Here is a 19,529-nt window from a genome sequence, read left to right on the forward strand (position 1 = left end):
CCCACTCACTCACTCACTCACTCACACACACACACTATTATGTGGGGCCTATACGCATTCCAATTCATTGGATTTGCATAGCCTAGCCTATCTATGGACAGAGATAGAGAGACTTTCAATTTCAGAGACAAGTATCCTGACAGCTTCTACTTCACCACTTCGTGAGCACTCTTCTCCATGGTTTTTTGCATCATAGAGCGAGCTCAGGCACTGGCCTGGGTGCTAGTTCTGGTGATGGTGGAGGCAGAGGTACAGGAGAACTACTCACCTGCGTGCCGTGAGTTCATGTACATGGGCACACCACCACTGGGACTTGAGGACAAAGGGCTAAAGAAGATTTGCCAGAGCTACAATGGCAAGCCACGTTTTGTCACCCTGTATGATACCTTTGACCACATCCCCGTCTACTCTGCCTACACCTTCAAGCGCTCTGACGGCGCCAAAAAGGTTGATGTGCCGTGGATGTACGAGCCACAGGTATTTTGACAGACTCCTGTATCTTACATTATCTCTGCAACATTGCCTTGTGCTTGTGCCTACAGATGAATCATTTTTAGTGTCATTGGCTACAATAACAGCTCTATGGCCTCTGTGCAAATAGAATGAATAGTGAGCAATATACTGTTGTGTTTAGAAAGAGTCCTTGAGGGTTCACTGACTGAGATTACTTTAGTACCACTGTTGTTCTTTCTCTTACTAAAGCTAAAGGTGACCGCATACATAGGTTCGGTTTGCTCCTAGCAGAACTTGGCTAGGCGAAGCAAACATCTGTGCTCTCATACTCCCTAAAGACCATTGCTGAAAAATTGAGAAAAAAAAGCGTCAGTATTACTGCGCAAACTGTTTCTACTGGGAAGCATATGGTAAACGCTTACCATAAAGCTTACCGTATGCTTCCCAGTAGAAACAGTTTGCTCCTATATTATGACAACATTTTGTGACATTTTGCTCTTCAGCAGGGTTTTCTTTGGCTGTTCGTGCACACACATTATTTTCTTGAGACAGGTCAAAGTTCGGTAGCTGAAGTCTATGCCCCTTCGTCGGTGCTCAACAGTACTACTCCTAGTAGGAGTGGGAACTATGAATGCGATTTTTCAATGAAGGGTTTGCTGTCATTCAACGGGAGACGATTCGTTTTAATGCAATTTTTTTCACTGCACCAAACATCTTAGTTAGATGTAAAATTGCACAACTAAGACCTCCTTGGCAAAAACGTCAAAATTAATTACAGATTTCTTGATTTATCTTAGATTAATTCACACTATTTTGAGGAAGTGTTACTGGCTATGTTGTTGCTATGGCGTATATAGAGGGACAAACAGTAATATTGCCTATTTCTTCTTGTTTTTCAAGCGAACGTCTTTTAAGTAAGTATGCAAGGACAGACATTTGCTTTCGCCTAGCCGAGTTCTGCTAGGAGCACTAGGAACCTAGTCTGCGGGCGCCTTAACCTTCTGCTCTCTGTCAGCTCTCCACAGTGTCTGATTTTGGGGAGATGCAGCCCTTTCCTCAAGGCGACCTCCATCGCAGTTTTGAGGATGCCCAAGCGGTGCTGGAAGACTACTCCAACGCAGTGAACTTTGAGCGTGGCCACCTGAACCCTGACGAGCATCAGTCTGACCCCAACGACAAGGCAGCCACCTACACCCTGACCAACGTGGTCCCTCAGGTCCGGGAGTTCAACATCGGCCCCTGGAAGACCCACGAGCACACCATCCGCCGCCGCCTCAACAACTACTGCCGCGGCACCGCCTACATGGTCACTGGTGTAACCACCTCCGGGAACATGATCCGCCGCCACAACATCGACCGGGTGGCTGTTCCCACCTACCTATGGTCAGCCTACTGCTGCATCGACTACGACCGCAACGCGCCCTTTGAGGAGCGTACCAAGTTCCCAGCCTATGCAGCCCACGGTCTCAATCAGAAAGAGAGGCCTGAGGTGCTGGAGATGTCTGTGCAACAGCTGGAGAACTTCCTCAAGAGTGTCACCTTTGTGGACAAGACCTTTCAGATATTCTATGATAACTGTGTGCCCCCTGATAATGGCCTGCACATGCCTTGACACTATACAAAAAATTATGTGTAGCGTAATTTGCTTAAACTATAATGTAATAAAAAATTAGGTATATCTGATGTGTTTTCTTACATGAATGCTTACGGTTTGCTTAATCCTTCTTCAATTATTTTCTCTCAGCACACATATATCACAGTAGCCTACATGATCTCTTGCTTCATATATAGAATATATAGCCTGCAAGAAACAACATCTTTTACACATAAATTAAAGCAATCCAAGTAATGGTAATTGACAATCAGTTTGCCTACTTATAAACCCTTTATAAACCTGTTAATCATATGAACCAGTAAGGTTTTACATGGCAGATTTATAAAACCCATTTTCTAACTGACACATTTTTTTTTGGATGTAAAGCTTCCTCAGCTTTTTAAAATACTACTTTCTCCAATTATGTTCAATCATGTGCACAAACCCCTTGCTTCTTGATGAATAAAGACTTTCACTCCATTTTCCTTTTAGTCTCTTTTCTTCATCTAGTAAGATAAAGAAAATGCTTATTTTGCAATAATTTGAAATATGTTTGGTTCAATAGCAAAAACACACATATTGCAGATAACGCTGTAACTATCTGATTAAGATCCCTTTATTGCACTCACTCACTCATTCACTCACTAATTCACTCACTCATTCACTCACTCACTCACTCACTCACTCACTCACTCACTCACTCACTCACTCACTCACTCACTCACTCTCCTTTGTCTTTGGTCAAAGTCCATATGGAAGCTCCTGTGTGCTTTATCTGTCTGTGGTATTGTGCTAATCTACCATTACCACTGCCTTGCTACTGAACCTCACCTGACACTGAAGGCCATATTTGTTCTCCACAGAGATAGATTTGAGAGCAGGTTTGACATTTTACAGTCTGTCAACCATGCCAAGACACACTTCTGTGTACATGGAAGAGAGAGGAAAGACTGAAATGACAAGACAAAAGAGGCTTTTTGGCAGAATGCTTAACACATATTACCGAGGGTGCTCAGTGAAATCGGTCCTCTCTGCACATTGCATGAGAGGGGGCTTATGATAGGTGATAGCCAATGAAAGGCCTGTCATACTCTGATTAGACATTTCAAGGAATTGAATGAAAGGGAGCATTCAAGAATAGCAGAATATATAGATAGATAGATAGATAGATAGATAGATAGATAGATAGATAGATAGATAGATAGATAGATATACTGCCTAAGAGTTTGATGTAATCCTATAGTCTATAGCAGGAGTCTCCAACCCTGTTCCTGGAGAGCTACCCTCCTGTAGGTTTTCGCTCTAACCCCAGTTGTAACTAACCTGGTTCAGCTTATCAACCAGCTAATTATTAAAATCAGGTTTGCTAGATTAGGGTGGTAGCTCACCAGGAACAGGGTTGGAGAGCCCTGGCCTATAGCCTATAGCAGGGGTATTCAACTCTTAGCCTACGAGGTCTGGAGCCTGCTGGTTTTCTGTTCTACCTGATCATTAATTGCACCCACCTGGTGTCCCCGGTCTAAATCAGTCCCTTAGAGGGAAACAATGAAAAAAGGCTGTGGAACTGGCTTCGAGGTCCAGAGTTGAGTCTATAGCCTCCCTAGTGAGTGTACTACCTCCTCTACCAAGATGACATGGTCTTTATGGCCTTTATGCTTGGTCAAGTTCCTGCTCAGGCTGTTCTCCCCAAAGTTCCCCCTAAATTGCTAGATTAATGGTAGCAATGGGATAGTCTCTCAGGCTGATATTTGTTACTGCGTCCCTGGCTGCTTTGGGGTTTGTGCGCAGGCTGCTTCTAGATAGATGGTAAAGTGTGGCCTGGAGTCCTTGTATGTTTGAGTACAATTGCTATATTCTATTATTCCCCCACCAGTTACAGTAAATTCACATAAGCTCTCATAAGACTTTGCTGATTAGACAGAAGTGAACAGGCCAACACTTATTCTTGTCATTCACTCACCACCCAAATTGGTTGGATATAAGATCCCTCTATCACATTATTTTACTCACTTTGCATATCTCGTCTGTGGCATTTAAATTCTAACTGCACATCTTGTCTTTTATTTCACTCTCCTGCAGTCGTGCTGGTAAGAGCCATGCAATTCTCTCCGGGCTGTTTGGTGTTGGTGTTCGCCCTGTTCCATAGTGCACCTCAGGCTCCGGCCACTGTGGTTGAGGACCATGTAGAGCGATGCAAGGACTCCTTATACATGGGAACCCCCCCACAGGGAATCATTAATGCCAAACTGAAGAAGATCTGTCAGCGCTATGCCGACAAGCCACGCTTCGTGACCTTGTACGACCCTCAGAAACACATCCCAGTCTACTCAGCCTACTCCTTCAAGAAGACAGAGGGAGACCGGCGTGTGGACTACCCCTGGATGTATGAACCACATGTCAGTGAAACTAATTATTGCTGTTTTTGTAAGTCTACTCCTCAAATGTGATGTTATACCTGTATGTGTTTCCTATTGGAAGTTAGCCTTTCTTCAATTAGACCTGTTTCAGGAGCGAACAAATTACAGTAATTTCAAGTCCCTATTCTGCAGAGACATGAGTTGAGATGTTACAGCTGTTAACTGTTTGATCGAAGCCTTCGCTGCACACTGTAGCGTCTTTCCCTTTGGTTCAGTCTCATCAGTCCTCTTATCCATATACAGTGGGGGAAAAAAGTATTTAGTCAGCTACCAATTGTGCAAGTTCTCCCACTTAAAAAGATGAGAGAGGCCTGTAATTTTCATCATAGGTACACGTCAACTATGACAGACAAAATGAGAATTTTTCCCCCAGAAAATCACATTGTAGGATTTTTAATGAATTTATTTGCACATGATGGTGGAAAATAAGTATTTGGTCAATAACAAAAGTTTCTCAATACTTTGTTATATACCCTTTGTTGGCAATGACACAGGTCAAACGTTTTCTGTAAGTCTTCACAAGGTTTTCACACACTGTTGCTGGTATTTGGCCCATTCCTCCATGCAGATCTCTTCTAGAGCAATGATGTTTTGGGGCTGTCGCTGGGCAACACGGACTTTCAACTCCCTCCAAAGATTTTCTATGGGGTTGAGATCTGGAGACTGGCTAGGCCACTCCAGGACCTTGAAATGCTTCTTACGAAGCCACTCCTTCGTTGCCAGGGCGATGTGTTTGGGATCATTGTCATGCTGAAAGACCCAGCCACGTTTCATCTTCAATGCCCTTGCTGATGGAAGGAGGTTTTCACTCAAAATCTCACGATACATGGCCCCATTCATTCTTTCCTTTACACGGATCAGTCGTCCTGGTCCCTTTGCAGAAAAACAGCCCCAAAGCATGATGTTTCCACCCCCATGCTTCACAGTAGGTATGGTGTTCTTTGGATGCAACTCAGCATTCTTTGTCCTCCAAACACGACGAGTTGAGTTTTTAACAAAAAGTTCTATTTTGGTTTCATCTGACCATATGACATTCTCCCAATCCTCTTCTGGATCATCCAAATGCACTCTAGCAAACTTCAGACGGGCCTGGACATGTACTGGCTTAAGCAGGGGGACACGTCTGGCACTGCAGGATTTGAGTCCCTGGCGGCGTAGTGTGTTACTGATGGTAGGCTTTGTTACTTTGGTCCCAGCTCTCTGCAGGTCATTCACTAGGTCCCCCCGTGTGGTTCTGGGATTTTTGCTCACCATTCTTGTGATCATTTTGACCCCACGGGGTGAGATCTTGCGTGGAGCCCCAGATCGAGGGAGATTATCAGTGGTCTTGTATGTCTTCCATTTCCTAATAATTGCTCCCACAGTTGATTTCTTCAAACCAAGCTGCTTACCTATTGCAGATTCAGTCTTCCCAGCCTGGTGCAGGTCTACAATTTTGTTTCTGGTGTCCTTTGACAGCTCTTTGGTCTTGGCCATAGTGGAGTTTGGAGTGTGACTGTTTGAGGTTGTGGACATGTGTCTTTTATACTGATAACAAGTTCAAACAGGTGCCATTAATACAGGTAACGAGTGGAGGACAGAGGAGCCTCTTAAAGAAGAAGTTACAGGTCTGTGAGAGCCAGAAATCTTGCTTGTTTGTAGGTGACCAAATACTTATTTTCCACCATAATTTGCAAATAAATTCATATAAAATCCTACAATGTGATTTTCTGGATTTTTTTTCTCAATTTGTCTGTCATAGTTGACGTGTACCTATGATGAAAATTACAGGCCTCTCTCATCTTTTTAAGTGGGAGAACTTGCACAATTGGTGGCTGACTAAATACTTTTTTTCCCCACTGTAGTTATTTTGACACATTGCTTACATTTGTTCCATTTAATTGATTACTTCATCCAACATGCCATAAACAAAATTCCAATGTTGTGTATGTTTATAACTGTGTAGTATGGTGGAAGGTAGCCTAGCGGTTAAGAGCGTTGGGCCAGTAACCGAAAGGTCGCTGGTTCGAATCCCTGAGCCGACTAGGTGAAAAATCTGTCTGTGCCCTTGAGCAAGGCACTTAACCCTAATTGCTCCTGTAAGGCGCTCTGGAGAAGAGCGTTTGCTAAATTACTAAAATGTAAATGTAGTGTCTACAATCTGTGAGCAATGCACTGATCCTCCTCCCCACTTTCTCCAGCTGGCAGAGGTTGATGGGAATGGGAATATGCTACCCTTCCCTACCGGCTACTTGCACATGAAGTTTGAGGACAGCCAGGCAGTGCTGGATGACTACTCTGATGTAGTCCTGTATGAGAGAGGTCACCTGAACCCAGACCAGCACCAGTCTGACCCTCACGACCGTGCCGCCACCTACACCCTGACCAACGTGATCCCAGAGATCAGGGAGTTCAACATCGGGCCGTGTCGTAAGCACGAGGAGCGCATCCGCCTTCGCCTCAACAACTACTGCCGCGGCACCGCCTTCATCGTCACTGGGGTGACCACCACCGGTCACATGATCTGCCGGAACAACCAGGACCGGGTGGCCATCCCTGAGGACGTGTGGACTGCCTACTGCTGCACCGACTACAACCGCAACTCCCCCCATGACGTCCGCATCCACTTCCCCTCCCAGGCTGCCCTGGCCAAGAACGCCAAGAAGGGCAACACCGTCCATGAGATGTCAGTCCAGGACCTGGAGAACTTCCTGAAGACCCGGATGGACGTGGACCAGAACCTGCAGATCTTCTATGACAACTGCATCGCCCCCTCTCCCCTTCCTCTGTATCTCCACCACACCATATAAGAGCACCTCAACAGCTCCCACACACACCTACTCTGTGTGCACAAGGGTTTCCAACTATCTCCATAGCTCTACTACTATTTGCTTATTATAATGATTAAGCATGTATTTGTAACAGAACAATTATATAGTACCTGTGATGCTTTGGCAAAGCTTTCATTATCGAAGATCTGCTTTGCAAATTACTTCTGTTGAAGCGTAATTGTCCCTCCATTCTCTGTATTTGTAGCATTCTTTATTTATCTGTCCCCTTATAAAACAGCTCAGTGACATTCAGACACAGTGGTTCAGTGTGTCAGCCATTCATGGAGAGGTGTTGTATGCTCACAGTTGGCAAAGTGCTTGTAAAATGGATACCATCAAAGGTTGTGAAGTTTTGAGCTGTAAAGAGCATCTTCTTTGAATAAAATAAATTAGTTATTTGACTTCCATGTGCCATGTTTTACTGTTTCATCCAGTCACACACAATGTTACAGTATGAAACATAATAATTTAGGGTCACAATTAGGAAAACTGTGTCATTACAATTATTGACACATCTATAGACGCGTTGGTTCTTTAGCAACAAAACCGACACGTGCGCAACTATAGTGCTAAACAGATGGGGCTGGCTTAGACTGTTGACAACATGTAAACTATATATTTGCCTCCATTTGTTTATTGAAAACATAAATACATTTGCACAATGAGCACTTGCTGTCTCTCAAATACATTGTTACAGTTGTTGGTTAGCTAGCTAGCGAATTTTATGACATGAGCCAAAACACCTCAAAACAAGACATGGTAACAATAACAAGATACAATGAGCTGAAACGAGCCACCTACAATTCCCCACATAACAGCTTCTTGCCATTGTTGTGCAAGCTATCTGACCTTTCAGAGTCATAACACCACATGGCCTATTGCCTCATCAATGATTTTTGTGACGTTGTCAGCCAACCCATCTATGCATACCAGTGGAGGCTGGTGACTTGAAAAAATGAGGATGGGAGACCCACGGTATAGGCGCGCACCGTATGGAGACGACAAAGACTAATTATTTTAACCTATAGCATTTAATAAAGACATTTACAGTGCACTCGGAAAGTATTCAGACCCCTTGACTTTTTCCACATTTTGTTAAGTTACAACCTTATTCTAAAATGGATTAAATTGTTTTCCCCCCTCATCAATCTACACACAATAACCCATGATGACAAAGCAAAAACAGGTTTCTAGAAATTCTTGCAAATGTATAAAAAAACGGAAATATCACATTTACATAAATATTCAGACCCTTTACTCAATACTTTGTTGAAGCATCTTTGGCAGTGATTACAGCCTAGAGTCTTCTTGGGTATGACGCTACAAGTTTGGCACACCTGTATCTGTGGAGTTTCTCCCATTCTTCTCTGCAGATCCTCATAAACTCTGTCAGGTTGGATGGGGAGCGTCACTAGACAGCTATTTTCAGGTCTCTCCAGATATGTTTGATCGGGTTCAAGTCCGGGCTCTGGCTGGGCCACTTAAGGACATTCAGAGACTTGACCCGAAGCCACTCCTGCGTTGTCTTGGCTGTATTCTTAGGGTCGTTGTCCTGTTGGAAGGTCAATCTTCGCCCCAGTCTGAGGTCCTGAGCGCTCTGGAGCAGGTTTTCATCAAGGGTCTCTCTGTACTTTGCTCTGTTCATCTTTCCCTCGATCCTGACTAGTCTCCCAGTCCCTACCGCTAAAAAAACATCCCCACAGCATGATGCTGCCACCACCATGCTTCACCGTAGGGATGGTGCCAGGTTTCCTCCAGACATAACGCTTGGCATTCAGGCCAAAGAGTTCAATCTTGGTTTCATCAGACCAGAGAAGCTTGTTTCTCATGGTCTGAGAGTCCTTTAGGTGCCTTTTGGCAAACTCCAAGCGGGCTGTCATGTGCCTTTTACCGAGGAGTGGCTTCCGTCTGGCCACTCTACCATAAAGGCCTGATTGGTGGAGTGCTGCAGAGATGGTTGTCCTTCTGGAAGGTTCTCCTATCTCCACAGAGGAACTCTGGAGCTCTGTCAGAGTGACCATCGGGTTCTTGGTCACCTCCCTGACCAAGGCCCTTCTCCCCCGATTGCTCAGTTTGGCCAGGCGGCCAGTCTCGTAGCAAAGGGTCGGAATACTTATGTAAATAAGGTATTTCTTTAAATAGTTTTTTTATACATTTGCAAAAAAATCTAAAAACCTGTTTTCACTTTGTCATTATGGGGTATTGTGTGTAGATTTATGAGGGGAAAAAATAATTGTATCAATTTTAGAATAAGACTGTAACGTAATAAAATGTGGAAAAAGTCAAAGGGTCTGAATACTTTCTGAATGCACTGTATAGTACAATATTATGGGGGATGGGAACGAGAGGGCTACTTACACAGTGTTGGGAAAGGATCACAGCAGTGATTGAATGAGGGTATGAGGCATGAGTTGAGGTGTTCAGAGGCTTGACTTCAGTGCATGGCAGGGGTTGAGGTGTTCATAGGCTTCAGTGCAGGACAGGCTCATCATGGATGGATGGTGTTGCAGAAGAGCTCAACTCTTCCACTGAGGGCAGGACAGGATTTGACTGGGAAGACAAAAAAAGAATAACACAATACACAAAAGAGCTAAGAATGAGTTAGTCCAAGCAAGGAGTAAAATCATTGATGTGTAAAAATGTGATTGTGTTTGTGTATGTGATTGACTGGAGTGGTCATGACCTCTTAATCAGGGAACAGGAGGGGACTTAGCTGTAAATATAAATAGCAGATACACTCCATTACAGCAGCGCCATCATAGGTTTGGGCAACAAGTTTCTCCATGAAGTTAATCACAGACATCTCAGAATTCACAAAGTCAAACACAGACTTTGCATCTCGCCCACTTGACACATCAAAGTAGCCCAAGAAACGCTCCTGAATAAAGCCCTGATCATCCACATTCAGTACCTGACGATAACTGATAACTGCAAGCAGACTGGTGGCACCATAGCTCCCAGAGTGGCCCTGGGGAGGATGAAAACCCTGTCAAACTGCAGCAAACTTATACTTGTTCATATGAATTATATTTAGACTAGACCAGACACAGAGACAATAACTGATAGACATTAGAACTCACAGGGCTGAGCTTGCTTTATGCATGTTTGCATCATGTAGGCCTATGCAACTGTAGGCCTAATTAAAAATCTATTCACAGTCTATGTCATCACTATTATGTTGATTGATGAATTCCAGTTAATAATTTTGGATTGAAAATGTTTAGGCAGCCTAGCCAGTCCAAGTTTGAATACAAACCAAATTTGATCACATTCACATTTTCTCCTGACAAACAAATGGGCTATAAATACATAACGTTATCAATTGGTTTACCCTGACCAGATGGACAGGGCGCGTAGGCTGTATGCAGTTGCTATTATTAGTAGCCTACAGTTGATCAGACTGAAAAATCGTCTCATTTTTATCCCATACAGCATGTCAGATCTCTAATGTTTAGGTGTACCCTAGGCTGCTGCAACATCTATGTAATACATTTTTGCTTGTGTCTGTCCGGAGTGATTATGTGTTATCAACTTTGATAAATAAATACCGGAGGTTAAGTGGAAAGGCTATTTGTGTGAGTGCGCGCGAAAAATGCGCTGTCAATCTCTCTTTTTAATCTCACTTTTAATGGATGATGCGATGGAAGCGATCAAATAATTCTGAATTGATTTCGCATCCCAGAGAAGACAGTTGAAACTTCCATATGTTCAGCAAGTAAAGCATAGTAACGTGCGATTACCTCTGCAAGCTGCTTGTAGTTGCGCTTGTTAGCTGAACTCACAGGCCTGAACTTTCCCTCTCATCTTGCCTTAAAGCCAATTTATGCTTGATCCATAATGTGTTTGGAGGATCCTGATGGAGGGTGTGACGCAATTGCGGAGCCTCTGGAGGCCTACAGAGGCCACATTGACCTCAGTACCGCATGGCTGTGTGCCTCCCAAATTTTGTAACAATGCTGAGGGCTCCATATAGCTCAGTATAGATCTGCATTGACATTATGGTGGCGGGAGGTCCTGTATAAACACAAACTCACTTCCTTGACAACTTTCTTCACAACAGCTCTGCTCTGCAGAGCACAAAAAGTATGTTTGCTCTGACTTCTGCAGAGGCCGCATTGCAGTAAATGCTGTACGGCCACTGCAGATATCGGATTTACCATGCAGAGCTTTAAAGTAAAAGCCAACTCTTGCCTCTGAACTGCTTGTGACCCAGTTTCTTATTAAAAGCTCTGCATGGTCAATCCAATGCAGCCTCCGCAGACGTCAGGGCTTTCATACTTCTTGTGCTTAGCGGAGCAGAGCTATTGGGAAGGAAGTGAGTTTGTGTTTATACAGGACTTACTGCCCCCACTTAACGTCAACAAATCAAGTCAATGCAGAGCTACATGGAGCCCTCCGCATTGTTACAAAATTTGAGAGGCACACAGCGATGCGGTACAGAGCTTGAATTGGCCTCTGCATGCCTCCGGAAGCTCTGCAATTGCGTCACACCCTCCATACGAAACCTCCGACGACAATGCGGATCAAGCATAAATTGGCTTTTATCTTCTCGCTGTGTTGCACAGTTTGAATACACAGACCTTCGTCCATTATATGATCGATGCGGCTTTTTCCAAGAAGCTTGAATCTGATGTGGGCAATGAAAGGGGTTCTTCAACAGAAAATCCACTACATTGTTGTTAGCATTAGCTAGCCATTCTGTAGGAGAAAACTGCACTATGGTAGCAAGCTAACGTTAGCACTTGCTACTAAAGTTAGCAAGGCAAATTGAAATAACTGGGACTAACTACATTTCACTAAAATAATGTTCTAAAACCAAGAAAACAAAATATAATTTACCTCCTTCATCTCCTGTAGTTTGAAGAAACTAATTTGAATGGAATAATATCCACAAAAAGCTCAACTATCACTCTTCACTCTCAATCTCTATCCTATATGGCACCAACTCACCAAGCTTCTCAACACATAGAACCCCCATAATGCTCTGTGGCACAACCCCAATACACCACACTAGGTTCGTTCTCTGATCCTAATCCTATGATTGGATGGACAACATGTCAGTTCACATTGCAAAAGCTTTGATTGGTTGGAGGACGTCCTCCGGAAGTGGTCATAATTACCATGTACGTCTATGGAAGGGGGTAAGGCCTACGAGCCTCCTAGGTTCTGTATTGAAGTCAATAGCTGTCCTCCGGCTACACCATGGTGCTAGCCTAGAGTGTGTTGTTAAGACTACTGTAGACCTTCATTGCAAAACAGTGTGTTTTAATCAGGTATTTGGTGACGTGAACATATTTAGTATAGTTTTATCTAAAAAGGATAACTTTTTTAATGTTTAATTATTTAAACAAATTCTGAAATTCACTGAGTAGGATGGTCCTCCCCTCCCTCTGTCACGACTTCCTCCAAAGCTGCCTCCTCTCCTTGTTCGGGCAGGCTTCGGCGTTCGTCGTCACCGGCCTTTTAGCCACTGCCGCTCCTCATCTCATAATTCCATTTGTTTTGTCTTGTTTATTACACACACCTACTTCATATCCCCTCATCAGTACCTGTATAAGTGTTCCCTCTGCCCCCTTGTCTTTGTGTGTGATTGTTTATTGTGGAGGTTAGTTTAGTTCGGTGGAGCTCCTTGTATTTTGTTTCGCCGGGATATTTCACCCGTGTGCCATTTTGTTTCCCAGTGCGCCTGATTTACGCACTGGAGTGTTTGACGCATTGCTGCATATCGCTGTGTTTTCGGAATAAACCCTTTTATTCTGTGATTTACTCTCCTGCGCCTGACTCCTTCAAAATCCCTCACCACACCCTCCTCTAAGGAGCCTCTACTGATGCATACATGTTTTGATTTACAGTCCCCATTCTTCTATCACAGTAGCTTTGATCATGGTTATTATTGGGTTATTAATTATAACCTGTTCAGGTTATTGATAGTTAGCAGTAGAGTACAGGTACTTTATGTAGAGATATATAATTTGCTGTTTGAACAGGTTGTATGGTTACCCTTTACTCTATGAACTAATTCAAAACCACAGTTTCCTCAGAGAAGGTCCTGCACACTTTTAGGACAGCTGTTTGTCCTGACCATGTGACCTAACCAGGAGAAACTCCTGGCCCTAATTTATGCCCATAATTAATTTCCCTCTCAGATGACTTTGACTGACATAAAGTTATCCCCCCCAAATGTCACCATAACTCAGAACACGTTGAGCTGTGTGGCCATTAAACAAAATGATTGACATGTGTATGGGCAGATTTGAATGAATGGGGTGTGAGTGTGTGTCGTATAACAATTGCTGCATAAACCTTCTGGTAAACTACAGCCAATCATATCTGAGGATGAGGAAGGCCTCCTTATTCTACAACATTCGGAGAGTACGACCCTGCCTTACACAGGAAGCGGCACAGGTCCTAATCCAGGCACTTGTCATCTCCCGTCTGGACTACTGCAACTCGCTGTTGGCTGGCCTCCCTGCCTGTGCCATTAAACCCCTACAACTCATCCAGAATGCCGCAGCCCGTCTGGTGTTCAACCTTCCCAAGTTCTCTCACGTCACCCCCCTCCTCCGCACACTCCACTGGCTTCCAGTTGAAGCTCGCATCCGCTACAAGACCATGGTGCTTGCCTATGGAGCAGTGAGGGGAACGGCACCTCTGTACCTTCAGGCTCTGATCAGTCCCTACACCCAAACGAGGGCATTGCGTTCATCCACCTCTGGCCTGCTGGCTCCCCTTCCTCTGCGGAAGCATAGCTCCCGCTCAGCCCAGTCAAAACTGTTCGCTGCTCTGGCACCCCAATGGTGGAACAAGCTCCCTCACGACGCCAGGACAGCGGAGTCACTCACCACCTTCCGGAGACATTTGAAACCCCACCTCTTTAAGGAATACCTGGGATAGGATAAAGTGTTCCTTCTAACCCCCCCCCCCCCCCCCCCCCAAATTGTAAAGTGGTTATCCCACTGGCTATAGGGTGAACGCACCAATTTGCGAGTCGCTCTGGCTAAGAGCGTCTGCTAAATGACGTTAATGTGCCCTTGAGCAAGGCACTTAACCCTAATTGCTCCTGTAAGTCGCTCTGGATAAGAGCGTCTGCTAAATGACTAAAATGTAAATGTAAATGATTAGGCTGCCTGCTGTTCTTAGTGCATTTCAACATCTGACTCATGTGATGTGGGAATGACAAGTCCTGGCCAATCCTATAACACTGCTTTGCATAGAGGGGAGTCATTAATAAGTTTAGTGAAGGAAATGCTGTAATGCTGACAGACTGCTGAATGGTGATGACACAGAATAAGTGACAGACAAGTGTGAAGGTACCAGAGCAGTATTAAATAAGGAGCTATTTCTATAGAGTTACCATGGGGTCTATATGGTGGCAGCCTTGGGGTGCTGCTGTGTGCATTTCCCTCTGGGTGCAATGGGCCTGGTGTTGTGGAGGACTTTAACCGTGTGGAGCGCTGTAAGGAGTCTCTACATGGTCAGCCCACCACAGGGCTACCTGGGGGGCAGCAACCTGAAGAGGATCTGCCAGGTCCTGGAGGACAAGCCCCGATTTGTCACCCTCTATGACCCCCGCAGACACATGCCCCTCTACTCTTCCTACACCTTCTAACGGTCTAACGGGGAGAAAAGCATGGATCAGCCCTGGATGTACGAGCCAGAGGTGAGTTAAGGTCTGGGGACAGAGAGAAGGAGAGGGAAGCTGATCATTGTAAGAGCTGTTTCCCCCCCCCCCCCCCAGTGTGACAATTCACATTTCTATAACTTAAATTGTATTCTTATGTGAAGAACACTATTCTGGTCCCTTAGATATGGACTTGCGCGATATACAAACTAAAGCTCACCGTCTTGATCAGAGAATGTGTGAGCCTTTGTTTCGCCCACATGTTCCATAACTCACTATCTTCCTTTAGTCCTAGCATTAATCACCGCAATAAATATAGAGCTCTTTAATTTCACCTAATTACAACAGTAGGTTATAATTTAAAAGATAGCTAGTAGACCGGTAGACAGTCGGGCACTGCTTTCCCGCAGTTCTGTTAACGGCGGCAAGGGTAGGTGTTCGGCTACAGATTCTAAGTCGCTCGGGTAAGCAGGTGCATGGGGTTTCTCTGCTAGTGATTCCAAACAGATGGGAATGAAATCAAGAAGCCCTTTTGTTAAAGAAACAGAAAATGTCACACAGTATACAGTCTGATAAATAAAATCTTTTACTTAAAAAAAGAAAAAGATTATTGAAACACTGAGTTTTCATCATTCCTGAAATGTTAAATCTGTGCACCCTGTACAAAACAATCTGTATCAATAGGCACCTACCCTCGCCGATAATCAAATTGATGACCTCTCTCTCTCTCGCTCTGTCTCCCTTCCTCACTCTCTCTCTCTCTCTCTCTCTCTCTCTCTCTCTCTCTCTCTCTCTCTCTCTCTCTCTCTCTCCCTCTCTCCCTCTCTCTCTCTCTCTCTCTCTCTCTCTCTCTCTCTCTCTCTCTCTCTCTCTCTCTCAATTCAAGTCAATGTAAGGGCTTTATTGGCATGGGAAACATATGTTTACATTGCCAAAGCAAGTGAAATAGATAATAAACCAAAGTGAAATAAACAATAAAAAATTACACTCACAAAAGTACCAAAAGAATAAAGACATTTGAAGTGTCATATTATGTCTATATACAGAGATGTAATGATGTGCAAATAGTTAAAGTACAAAAGGGAGGAAAAAAAACAACAACATAAATATAGGTTGTATTTACAATGGTGTTTGTTCTTCACTGGTTGCCCTTTTCTTGTGGCAACAGGTCACAAATCTTGCTGCTGTGATTGCACACTGTGGTATTTCACCCAATAGAGTTTATCAAAATTGGATTTGTTTTTGAATTCTTTGTGGGTCTGTGTAATCTGAGGGAAATATGTGTCTCTAATATGGTCATACATTTGGCAGGAGGTTAGGAAGTGCAGCTCAGTTTCCACCTCATTTTGTGGGCAGTGTGCACATAGCCTGTCTTCTCTTGAGAGCCAGGTCTGTCTTCGGCGGCCTTTCTCAACAGCAAGGCTATGCTCACTGAGTCTGTACATAATCAAAGCTTTCCTTAATTTTGGGTCAGTCACAGTGGTCAGGTATTCTGCCACTGTGTACTCTCTGTTTAGGGCCAAATAGCATTCTAGTTTGCTCTGTTTTTTTTTTTATTCTTTCCAATGTGTCAAGTAATTATCTTTTAGTTTTCTCATTATTTGGTTGGGTCTAATTGTGTTGCTGTCCTGGGGCTCTATGGGGTCTGTTTGTGTTTGTGAACAGAGCCCCAGGACCAGCTTGCTTAGGGGGCTCTTCTCCAGGTTAATTTCTCTGTAGGTGATGGCTTTGCTATGGAAGGTTTGGGAATCTCTTCCTTTTAGGTGGTTGTACAATTGAACAGCTCTATTCTGGATTTTGATAATTAGCGGGTATCGGTCTAATTCTGCACTGCATGCATTATTTGGTGTTTTACGTTGTACACAGATTATATTTTTGCAGAATTCTGCATGCAGAGTCTCAATTTGGTGTTTGTCCCATTTTGTGAATTAATTGGTTGGTGAGCAGTACCCAGACCTCACAACTATAAAAGGCAATGGGTACTATAACTGATTCAAGTATTTTTACCCAGATCCTAATTGGTATGTCGAATTATATGTTCCTTTTGATGGCATAGAAGGACTTTCTTGCCTTCAATCAATCAATAAAATTGTAATTATGAAGCCCTTTTTACATCAACAGATGTCACAAAGTGCTATACAGAAACCCAGCATAAAACCCCAAACAGCAAACAATAAAGATGTAGAAGCACGGTGGCTAGGAAAAACTCCCTAGAAAGGAAGAAACCTAGGAAGAAACCTAGAGAGGAACCAGGCTCTGAGGGGTGGCCAGGTAGTCCTGAGGCATGGTCCTAGGGCTCAGGTCCTCCGGATGGGAGGGAGAGAGGGAGAGAGGGAGAGAGGGAGAGAGAGAGTCTCTCAGATCGTTCACAGCTTTGTGGAAGTTACCTGTGGCGCTGATGTTTAGGCCGAGGTATGTATAGTTTTTTGTGTGCTCTAGGGCAATGGTGTATAGATGGAATTTGTATTTGTGGTCCTGGCAACTGGACCTTTTTTGGAACACCATTATTTTTGTCTTACTGAGATTTACCGTCAGGGCCCAGGTCTGTCTTACTGAGATTTACAGTCAGGGCCCAGGTCTGACAGAATCTGTGCAGAAGATCTACAGTGGGGAGAACAAGTATTTGATACACTGCCGATTTTGCAGGTTTTCCTACTTACAAAGCATGTAGAGGTCTGTAATTTTTATCATAGGTACACTTCAACTGTGAGAGACTGAATCTAAAACAAAAATCCAGAAAATCACATTGTATTATTTTATAGTAATTCATTTGCATTTTATTGCATGACATAAGTATTTGATCACCTACCAACCAGTAAGAATTCCGGCTCTCACAGACGTGTTAGTTTTTCTTTAAGAAGCCCTCCTGTTCTCCACTCATTACCTGTCTTAACTGCACCTGTTTGAACTCGTTACCTGTGTAAAAGACACCTGTCCACACACTCAATCAAACAGACTCCAACCTCTCCACAATGGCCAAGACCAGAGAGCTGTGTAAGGACATCAGGGATAAAATTGTAGACCTGCACGAGGCTGGGATGGGCTACGGGACAATAGGCAAGCAGCTTGGTGAGAAGGCAACAACTGTTGGCGCAATTATTCGAAAATGGAAGAAGTTCAAGATGACGGTCAATCACCCTTGGTCTGGGGCTCCATGCAAGATCTCACCTCGTGGGGCATCAGTGATCATGAGGAAGGTGAGGGATCAGCCCAGAACTACACGGCAGGACCTGGTCAATGACCTGAAGAGAGCTGGGAGCACAGTCTCAAAGAAAACCATTAGTAACACACTACGCCGTCATGGATTAAAATCCTGCAGCGCACGCAAGGTCCCCCTGCTCAAGCCAGCGCATGTCCAGGCCCGTCTGAAGTTTGCCAATGACCATCTGGATGATCCAGAGGAGGAATGGGAGAAGGTCATGTGGTCTGATGAGACAAAAATAGAGCTTTTTGGTCTAAACTCCACTCGCCGTGTTTGGAGGAAGAAGAAGGATGAGTAAAACCCCAAGAACACCATCCCAACCGTGAAGCATGGAGGTGGAAACATCATTCTTTGGGGATGCTTTTCTGCAAAGGAGACAGGACGACTGCACCGTATTGAGGGGAGGATGGATGGGGCCATGTATCGCGAGATCTTGGCCAACAACCTCCTTCCCTCAGTAAGAGCATTGAAGATGGGTCGTGGCTGGGTCTTCCAGCATGACATCGACCCGAAACACACAGCCAGGGCAACTAAGGAGTGGCTCCGTAAGAAGCATCTCAAGGTCCTGGAGTGGCCTAGCCAGTCTCCAGACCTGAACCCAATATAAAATATTTGGAGGGAGCTGAAAGTCCTTATTGCCCAGCGACAGCCCCGAAACCTGAAGGATCTGGAGAAGGTCTGTATGGAGGAGTGGGCCAAAATCCCTGCTGCAGTGTGTGCAAACCTGGTCAAGACCTACAGGAAACGTATGATCTCTGTAATTGTAAACAAAGGTTTCTGTACCAAATATTAAGTTCTGCTTTTCTGATGTATCAAATACTTATGTCATGCAATAAAATGCAAATTAATTACTTAAAAATCATACAACGTCTCTCACAGTTGAAGTGTACCTATGATAAAAATGACAGACCTCTACATGCTTCGTAAGTAGGAAAACCTGCAAAATCGGCAGTGTATCAAATACTTGTTCTCCCCACTGTAGGTGCTGCTGTACCTAGACCCTCCTTGGTTGGGGACAGAAGCACCAGATCATCAGCAAACAGTAAACATTTGACTTCAGATTCTAGTAGGGTGATGCAGACTGTTCTAGTGCCCTCGCCAATTCGTTGATATATATGTTGAAGAGGGTGGGGCTTAAGATGCATCCCTGTCTCACCCCCCGGCCCTGTGGAAAGAAATGTGTGTGCTTTTTGCCAATTTTAACTGCACACCTGTTGTTTGTGTACATGGATTGTATACTGTAATGTCGTATGTTTCCCCCCCAACACCACTTTCCATCAATTTGTATAGCAAATTGATTCTAAGATTTTTTTAAATCAACAAAGCATGAGAAGACTTTGCCTTTGTTTTGGTTTGTTTGCTTGTCAATTAGGGTGTGCAGGGTGAATAAATGGTCTGTCGTACGGTTATTAGGTAAAAAGCCAATTTGACA

At 44.1% G+C, this 19,529-nt stretch overlaps 1 protein-coding gene across 1 annotated transcript; it reads left to right on the forward strand.

Annotated features, from left to right (window-relative positions):
- Nucleotides 1-8: 8 nt before the first annotated feature.
- On the forward strand, nucleotides 9-2,484 carry LOC311118991 (endonuclease domain-containing 1 protein-like). The gene is made up of 2 exons (XM_084193740.1): nucleotides 9-477; nucleotides 1,469-2,484. The coding sequence occupies exons 1-2, from the start codon at nucleotides 178-180 to the stop codon at nucleotides 2,063-2,065; spliced, it is 897 nt and encodes a 298-aa protein (XP_084049866.1). The 5' UTR covers nucleotides 9-177; the 3' UTR covers nucleotides 2,066-2,484.
- The last annotated feature ends 17,045 nt before the right edge of the window (nucleotides 2,485-19,529 follow it).

Source organism: Coregonus lavaretus (assembly GCF_964263955.1).
Source record: "Coregonus lavaretus genome assembly, contig: HAP1_SCAFFOLD_441, whole genome shotgun sequence".
Taxonomy (NCBI): Eukaryota; Metazoa; Chordata; class Actinopteri; order Salmoniformes; family Salmonidae; genus Coregonus; species Coregonus lavaretus.